The sequence below is a fragment of the Leptosomus discolor genome, chromosome 4 (assembly GCF_034619465.1).
Source record: "Leptosomus discolor isolate bLepDis1 chromosome 4, bLepDis1.hap2, whole genome shotgun sequence".
NCBI classification, from domain to species: domain Eukaryota; kingdom Metazoa; phylum Chordata; class Aves; order Leptosomiformes; family Leptosomidae; genus Leptosomus; species Leptosomus discolor.
In genome coordinates, this window is record NC_141394.1 from 25739561 (window position 1) to 25749483 (window position 9923).

The 9923-nt window shown below is 39.4% G+C and overlaps 1 protein-coding gene across 1 annotated transcript; it reads right to left on the reverse strand.

Moving 5' to 3' along the window:
* Window positions 1-292: 292 nt before the first annotated feature.
* On the reverse strand, window positions 293-7521 carry SGMS2 (sphingomyelin synthase 2). Its single transcript, XM_009949567.2, has 5 exons — window positions 7067-7521; window positions 6195-6312; window positions 4238-4391; window positions 1364-1530; window positions 293-496 (listed from the first exon to the last, which is right to left on the reverse strand). Exons 1-5 carry the CDS (start codon window positions 7519-7521, stop codon window positions 293-295), a joined length of 1098 nt encoding a protein of 365 aa, XP_009947869.1.
* Window positions 7522-9923: the final 2402 nt, after the last annotated feature.

Sequence of the window (9923 nt, forward strand, 5' to 3'; positions counted from 1 at the left end):
CATTAGTAAAGCAAAGTCCTGCTCAATTTTTTCTTTAATAAAAACATCCCATCAGTGGTGCATTCTACTAGCACTGAAGAGTAGAATAGGTCTGTACAGCCCGATGATAGGAAAACATATGAAATGGCAATATGCGTGGCTACAATTGTCTTTCCAATCAATTGCACAGAAGCTTGGTCCACTTCTTCAGTTAGTGTAGTCCTCTTTAGAGCTTTGGTTACAGCATTTATGTTTTGGTAAAAGAAAAAAAAAACACAACAAAAAACCAGAGCAGATGCTTTCCTTCTTTTCTTCAGGTAGATTTTTCATTGTCCTCTCCTGTCTTCTGAACCCGTGAATACTTTTTGCATGAAGATTTGAAGCAGCTGGGAGGCCAAGATATCGGCCAGGAAAAACTACAAGGAACAGAGCCTTGCACATTCTTCTCAAAGAAATAAAATATTGGATACCACCATGCTCGAGAGAGGAAATTTGTCTGCGAAGAGACCTTTAAAGTCTGTACTGACACACGCAGGTAAAGAGGAAAAGGAAGCAGACAATCAGTTTAAAGCATTATAATCAATTGTGTTGAGTCAAGACAGCTACAAAAATGCAATATATTTGCATGCATTTCTGCAAAGATGAGGTACATTTAGCCTAGAAAAACACAGTACTGAGATAGTGTATACATCATCGTCAAAATGTATACTATGAACTGACCACCTTTAACACAAAGGGATGCTTTGTTGCTGTACAAAATTTAGGGAGACAAAGCACTTCAGTCTTTTTCAACATAAGCCTCTTCAAGGATGTCATGTTTCCATTGAGGACTACTAGTTGAAAACTAGATTAAAATGGCTTGAGAGCTATGCTCCTACTTGAAAGGGTTCTTCAAACAACTGCCACAGATACCCTCTGAACAATGCAGTTTTAGTGACATTTATGGAATAACGGTCGCTGGAATTTTAGGACAGTCTTGGTAATATAGTTTGGTCAGAAATTTCAGTAATAAAATACTGTTTATTCATAAGCTTAGACAAACAAGGGCCATTCTATACATCAACTACACCAATAAAACCTTGAAGTTCAAAAAAATGTTTTTAAGCCAAAATATCAGGAATTTCAAAAATAACTTTATGAAAAATAAAATTTTAATTAACTCAGTAACAGGGACAGACCAAAAAAGAACATCTTAATCCATTAAGTATTTACTTAAACCACAGGAAAGTGAAACTTCTTGCCTAATTTATTTAATTAGGCAATTTATTTAAACTTCAACATGGAACCTCCATTCTTATTTCAAAATTAAGAACTAATTTTGGCCTTTGAGCAGTATGAACAACTGCAGGCTATACATTGATTCTAAAAGGTATTTGCTACTCACCTTTTCATTAGCCATCGAGTGGTACCACCAGAAAAGCCGTGTGGTGATATAGTAAGCAATGATGACGTCTACGGTATAGTGTTCATGAGCAACAAGGATACAAATTATGCCAGCAGCACTCATTAGCCAGCAGATTAAGTGGTACCACCAGAAATGACGTGGCGAATCTATGAAATAGGGAGGTGATGGGAAAAAACACACAAAAAAAGCCATATATGTTATTACAGCAATCCACAAAGGGAAGGGGAAAAGATAAAAAAGATGATTTAATTGAGGCTTCTGAATTTCAGAACATAACTCATTTAAACCATACTGGTACAAGAACCTTGTTTTGACACCGAAAACAAGACTACGGAATTATGCAAACTTACTGAGGTCTTTGTAAAATGAACCCAAGATGAGCTTGCAGTTAAGAGATAGGCAACACAGTCACGTGTGTTTTAATCAAATCAATAAAGTTTTCCAGTTATATCACTTTTAGGGCATGGGGTGCAGGGGAAGAGACAGAATTGAGGCAAGACAAACTTTGATTATTTTACTTGGGTGTATTGAATCTCTGTTCTTTTTACAGTCTATGCTCAAGTAAAATGACTAGAACTGATAAAACCTGAGCACAGATTAAACAGGAAGAGACACTCTTTATTTTAATTCCTAGGTTTTAACTACTTTGCATGAAACCTCTGTTCTGTGAAACTGAATACACTGTATGGGGAAGTATAGAACGTGAACTTACACCCTTTCATTAAAGATTAACAAATGGGAGTGAAGCTATTCTTCAAAATGAATTTAAGCCACTTCAGTGGAAAAGTTCCCCTGCCCTTCTTTCCCCATTGAAAAATGCCTTGGGTGTCACAACAACCATTCATAACTTCTGACAGGCTAACTGGCTTCATTTCACTCACAGTGGGAGGTTTTGGCACCCCTTTCCTTGTGGGGCAACAGTCAGCCTCTACTTTCACACAATACCAGCAGAAAAGTTACTGATTTCAACAAGCCTATCCAGTAGTAGTTTGAGAGGCCTGTGCAAAATAGTTACTGTACGAGGACTTAAATTTTGCTGCAAGTGTCAAAACAGTAAATTCTCTTAGCTCACTGGAAAACATTGTGGATAAATCTGTATCTACTGGTTAAAAAGACAAATTAAAAAAGATAAGGAACCAAGTCACATCAAGAAGTTGATGAAAAGAGCCCCAAGCAAGACAGACATACCAAGGCTAAAAATGTAAGTAACTATTCTGGGCAAAAAAGCTGGAGTGTGTGGGGATAAGTGAAGCAGCAAAGGATGAAAGGAAGAGAAGAACAGAGCAAAAAATCCACTAAGGCAGAAACCATAAAAACCTCAGAATGTATGTTGCACTGAAGATGTGTCATGAAAAGAGCAGAAAAGAACACCATAAGCCATCTCTAATTCAGAGCAATTACAGGGCTTAAGCCCTTGCTCAGATAACATTTTACTAATTATATGGAAGGCAGAAAAAGGAAAGCCATGCATTTCTCATTATAGAGCACAACTCCACTGAAATATATGCTTAGCAATTAAGCAGCAAAGGGCTTATTACAAGAATTTGTACAATACAATTCCTCCAACCTCCTAAGATAAAAGTACGTGAGTTCTACTAGCTCTGAAAATACTGTGTTATCTCCATCTTTCCTGGTAGTACAGATATTAGAGAGTATGTGACCAGCATTAAGCTGCAATAACATACACAAAACAAGGCAAACAACAAATCCATTATTTGTTAATAACAGACCTAGATCTATACTAATCTATTTTCCTAATACTGTTCTGATAATTTTGACAAGTTGCACACACCATTCGCTCAGTAATGTTCACTCTACAAGAAAGACCTAGGCCTAAGAATCAGCCCACTATAATCAGCATCTTAAATCACTGTTTGAAGAAGAACGTCTCGTATCTGCAGATTTAAAGTCTGTCATATTAAACAGGCAGTTCTGCATTGTGCTTTTCATTTAAGGAAGAACGTAGCACTGCAATGCTTCCTTCCCTCAACATTTTAATAAAAGGAAGGCATTCAACTCATGCTGGCTAGTCTTATTTCTGTCTCAGTGAGAATTACACACTCCCATGAGCCAAGCTAGCATTTGCATAGTTTGGGACACAAGAGTAGGAGAGAAGATTCCAATTCCAGACGTGTGAACTGGAAAGGGAACTCCCCACTACGCATTTGTGAGTGGCCAAGTTCCCATGGTAGAAGCATTGCTTACCATCTATCAGATTTAGAAGCTGGTGCTCAATTCTCCAAAGCTTCAATCGATGCCGTGTGTGTAGCTCAGACAGATTTTCCCTCCATGCCCCATAGCAATATAAAGCAGAGGGGGAAATCATAACCCCAACTACATCTTCTGTGTGCTTGCCAAATTCTTATCAACTCCAAGAGGTGTAAGCAGGAGTCTTTAGCAGAAGACATCCAAGGAGCATGAATCGACTCTTCGTTGTTTGCAGTAACTAATATACCGCGCAGATGCTGTGCTCAAGCCACACAAATTCCTTAAAGCCTAATGTACAGCAGCCAACCTGCACAGAGTTAATCTGCATGATTAACTACAGTACATTTTACACAAAATTTGAGTAACCTGTCAATGAAGAATGAAAAGCTAGCTTGCTTCATTCGACCAGTAAACACTTTATAAAAAGACAGAAGTGACATGTCTAGTCACATTAAGCCCTTAATTAAAGGCCACATCACTTTCACTACACCCACATTCCATTTTCACTCAAAGTCATGATTTGTATCTCAAACCCATACACATACAGCCTGTACAGCCACCTAGTAACTTTGAGGGCAACAGTTTAACATGCACTTTTATTATGTAATTTGAACAAGCACAGTGAATTGAAATACCCTCACTTACACTCTTTGATGAACAGGTAGATCAGCGTTAACACCACAGTGTGACCACTAAACAGGAAGTCTCCGCACAGGATGTGTGATCCAGTTATGGACAGACCACCACCAGAAATCAGTCGCAGGATCCTCTGAACCTTTGCCTGAGAATCTCCATTCAACTAGAACACCATGAAAAAAAAAGTACCAAAAAAGTTTAAGACACACCATAAGTGATTTGAATAAACTTCTTGTTCAAATATACGTGGAGTCAGGGAGACAGGGAGAAACGGACACAAGTCATCTTTATGTTCTTTGGCAAATTTCTTAAACAAGTAAGCATGCGTATCAAAGCTGACGGGTGCTAAAGACCAGCTTGATAACACTAGCATTCTATCTATGCTGTCCCACGCTATTTTAAAACATGCATTGTATGAGAATGAGATGCAGAATATACTGAAACAGTAAACATTAAAATTGGTAAAGGTGAGGTATCTCATGATAGTCATTGACAGCATGGATAAAATCGATTCAAAATTGGTTCCAATATAGTACAACCTTGCGTTCCACTTCTGTTGAAAACTGAGCAACGTTTCTAGAGGACAAAAACCTCAAACTTACTTAGTCTTAGATTTGGTTACAAAATCTGTTAGGGCTTACTCAGATTTAGAGTATTTTTTTTTTTTTTTTTTAAAACATGCATTAGAATCAGCTTTTGATTTCTCATAGATACTAGGCAAACACTCCGTTTCACCTAGCTGTTTAAAGATTAACTCTAGGGGAAAAAAATAAACAAGACAGAAAGATAAATGAGTTTTTCATAATCAGAAAAATATTTACATCGGACAAAAAAGGAAATCCAGAAGTGCTGTCAAGGTTTTCAGAGTTCAAGTAATCCACCCTGTTTTAACGCTAGCAAAATGCAATTTCAGCAGATATTTTCCTTTGCTTACCTCTTCCCACTCCTCAATACAGTCTACTACACAAAGTCATTCCCCAAGCTAGTAGAACGAAACAGTTGAGTCTTTGAAATAGCGGTGTGCAAATAAAGCTTTTTCAAATAGATACCAATTCGTAAGAAAAATAGTTCATCCATTATATTCCTAAATTGTCCCAATGTGAAAGAGTAAGACTGAACAAACATGTCATACTGTACGTCAGGACCGACGAGATCCCACCCAACAAGTGACAGATCTATCCCCCAAGCACACTGACATTTTTAGGTTACAAAATGCTTATCTTCTCAGTGCACAACCAAACTGCTTCTTACTCTCTCAAGTGTGCTGTTCTTTCAGTGCAGCCAACACAGTTTGTTCCAAGACAATTATATGTCTACAACTTTTTATTAGTAATGTAAAATGTCAGTAACAGAATTTGTGTCACCACTTAAAAAAAAAATTGTGTCAGTGTAGTTAAGTATTCTTGTAGAAATATTAGCATCTATGTTTCTGTATGTATCAGCTCATTTAAACAGCTGAACTTGTTTTAGTCATTTATATACATTTTGCAGGTTGGAAGCAGAGGCAGGCAGCTGACTTCAGGTACTGTGATAGCTCTTGACAAAGTAGCATGAGCAATAGGACAAAGCATACAATAACACTGAGGTTTCTTTAAAAGGATACTGCAATACAAGCTTGCGTATCAGCCTATGAATTACAATATTGAACTTAGGTATCCCATCATGTAAGAAAAAATATTGCTGCAGTATTAGAGTGATTAGCTTAAGCCTCAGAAGCAAGTTTACTGATTTGGCAGCAGCACTATTTCAATATAGGTACTCTCCCCATCTTAACGGCAGCAACAGCTTGAGGTTCTTTCTGTATCACACAACTTGTGGTTTACCACTATGTCTGTTTCCGAAGACATCAACTGAAAGTAATTTGTGTTATTTAATAACACCTGGAATGTTATTTTCCATTTGCTGTAATGAGCCATAAGGACTCAGGCAGAGACTAAGGCAAGAATTAAGAAGTAAAGGCGCTTACCTTGGGCGCACACTGAAAATGCATTCCAGGCACAGGTAAGGTGGTAACATACATAGTAATACAGCGGTACAGGTACAAAGTTCCTATTATAAAAAAGAACCTGCGTCCCACTATTGATCTGAAAGGAAGGGAAAGGGGGGAAGATTGAATACAAAGTTCGCACACAGGATACACATGTAACAGTTATGGATCTCCAGCTTTATTAGATAGCTAAATCCCTAGAATTAAAAGAGCAGGTCCACCCACTGCTCTTCACTGCACACTTCTCTAAATCAAACATTAAAAACTCTTTCTTCAGGTTTCAGTCTTGCTAGCTCACAGCAGCACGTAACCACCGCAAAGCTCCCACACCAAAGCTATCTAACCAACTTAGGCATAGTCCTCCTCGACTCAGTGACCTCTTTTTAGCCCCATGTTATAACCAATCACTTGACTTAAAAACGTCTAGTTTAAGCAAATGAAGAAAAAGCAAAAAGCTTCTACTCTAGCTGTAGAGGACAGTGGGTTCCTCCTCAAATTTGAATGAGCTTTTTTACATTATCTTGATTACCCCTGTTTAAACATTGCCACGACAGTAAACAGACTTTGAAAAGCCCAATCCCAGAATAAATTTTACTAGTAACATGTAAATGTCAGAAATTCAGATTTAAAAAACATTACTGAATAATCACAATAAACCTGTGCTTCCATCTCCAACATGGACACTGGAACATTTTCTACAGAAGTCATCCCTTTGTCATTGTCCTTTCAGCCCTATTCTACAATATTGCTACAGATCTATGGCAAGATTTCTTCTACCCAAAGTGAAAGAGGGAAACCAACGTTCTGAAAACATACAGCAGAGAAAAAAAAAAATAAACATAGCTACTTACTTGTATCTAAGAAACAACCACTGCAATATCCATAATCCAACTAGTATCATTCCATTTATTTCTGATACAGAAAAAGCCCACTTCACACGATCAATGTAATCAAAAAATTTGTCAGGCAAGGGAGGGCTTAGCTCCTTTGGAGGTACTCTCTCATGGACCACAGTGATCATGACAGTTGTTAGAATCAAGTTGAAGAGAGCATAGACAAAGGCAATGCCTGTTTTCCACCATTCCAGAGGAAATTTGTTCCTAGACTCAGCAGGCATAGCAATCTGGATGTAATCAGGATATTTCTTTGTTGTTTTTCGCAAGCCATTAGACAAGCCCTTTGGTTTGCTAGTGCCATTTTTGTTCTCTTCACTGACCGAGAGAGTAGGTCGCGAGTAGCCATTAGAAGTGTCATTGTTCTGACCCTCCATGTGCTCTTCAAGCTTTGCTGTCTCAATGGTATTCATTCTCAAGCTGTACGGCCAAATTGGGTTTACCAGTTTACCCTGTTATTCCTTGAAGTCCAATGTTCTTGCTCCCAGATGATTTTTTATTTCTGTAAAACTCTAAAAAGTGTCCATTGTGCTTTCACTATTCAGATACTGTAAAGCAAATTGTGAAGACAAGTCTTTCTTTCCTCTACAGCTGTACCATCTGCAAGAAAACAAAAGAGACACTGAGGACCTTCGGAGCTAGTAATGTGACACCGAACAAATATCTTAAAAATGCTTATTCCATCCAAGTAGTCTACTTATATATACAGTCAAAAGGCAAACTAGACATCCAGGTGGCTACTGTGAAATAATTCAGGCCAGTTCCTACTGAGTAACTTGATAAATCTCTGACCAGTTTAGGATCCAGTACCAATTTAGGGTTTTTTTGTGTTGTTGTTTTAAAGGACAAGATCCACAGACTTTAATGATCAAGACAGCACAGTTGACAGAATTAACACTAATCCATGTTTGCTGCAATAATGAGTTTTATGGCTTAGGGGAATTCCATACAAAATATCTTTTTGACCCTAGGGTTGCTACATATATTAATGTGGTTTGTCCATATAGACCTGGTGATCTTGTTAGTCCATGTGACAGGACAGAAAACAGGAGGACACTACAGGATTTTATTTTGTAAGGCATAAAGTATTTTAGATTAATCTAGAAAAGCTACTCAATGGATAGCTCTATTAATTTTTCTTGGATCTAAATGATTATTTCAACCAAAAAAATAAAAAGTGCTTACACAGCCTCTGTAGTATCCACTAAATAATGTCTGAAACTTCAGAGAACTGAGAAATATACTCCTGGATTAGATTCTTAGCTATGGTAATTTATATGTAGAATAGACTACAAACAGATCTGCATTTGTCCTTTGGTTACTTAAAAAATGTTGGACTGGGCTTGCGTGGCAATGTTTTGGTAGCGAGGGGGCCACAGGGGTGGCTTCTGTAGGAAGCTGCTAGAAACTTCCCCTACGTCAGATACAGCCAACATCAAACAGCTTCGAGACTGACCCGCCACTGGCCAAAGCCTATCCCATCAGCAACAGTGGTGGCACCTCTGTGATAACGTATTTAAGAAAGCAAAAAAAAGTTACTACATAAGGGCAACTGCACCGTAAGAGCAATTGCAGCCAGAGAGAGGAGTGAGAACGTGTGAGAGAAACAACTCTGCATACACCAAAGTCAATGAAGGAGGAGGGGGAGGAGATGCTCCAGGTGCCAGAACAGAGATTCCCCTGCAGCCCATGGTGAAGACCATGGTGAGGCAGGCTGTCCCCCTGCAGCCCATGGAGGTCCATGGTGGAACAGACGCCTGCCTGCATCCCATGGAGGACCTCATGCCGAAGCAGGTGGATGCCCAAAGGGAATCAGTTACTGCACAGATTTTTTCCTAAGCAGGTAGTTTTCTCTTAGGCCATGGGAACTATGACCCTGTGGGAAGCCCGCTCTGGAGCAGGGTCCTGGCAGGACCTGTGGACCCACAGAGAGAGGAGCCCACACTGGAGAGGGTTTGCTGGCAGGACTTGTGACCCTGTGGGGGACCCACGCTGGAGCAGTCTCTACCTGAAGGACTGCACCCCATGGAAGGGACCCACGCTGGAGCAGTTCATGAAGAACTGCAGCCCACGGGAAGGACTCGCATTGGAGAAGTTCGTGGAGGACCATCTCCTGTGAGAGGGACCCCAGGCTGGAGCAGGGGAAGAGTGTGAGGAGTCCTGCCCCTGAGGAGGAAGGAGCAGCAGAGACAACATGTGATGAACTTACTGCAACCCTGTTCCATCCCCTTGCGCTCAGGGGGAGGACGTAGAGAAATCAGGAACACAGTTAAGCCCAGGAAGAAGGGAGGGGTGGGGGAAGGTGTTTTAAGATTTGGTTTTATTTCTCATTACCCATCTCTGATTTCATTGGTAATGAATTAAATGAATTTCCCCAAGTCAAGTCTGTTTTGCCCATGATGGTAATTGCTGAGTGATCCCTCTGTCTTTATCTCGACCCACAAGCCTGTCATTATATTTTCTCTCTCTCCTATGCAGCTGAGGAGGGGAGTGAGAGAGCAGCTTTGGTGGACACCTGGCATCCAGCCAGGGTCAACCCACCACATATGTCTAAACAGATTTTTGGGTTTTTTGTGTTTTTATTTTTGTTTTTAAACTGGAACAAATAGCAAGATTCATTATCACACAGGATTTCTTTCAGGCTGCATTTGTCAATTCAGTAAAATCTCATGAAATAAAAAAATCAGGTAAGTGCATACATTTTTATAACAACATTTTCTACCAAGAGTAAAGAATGCAGTTCACCTCTACAGAATTGACATTGCTCTAGTTGAAACAAAGGCCATTCCCCCTCACCATCTTTAAAGTTCCATGA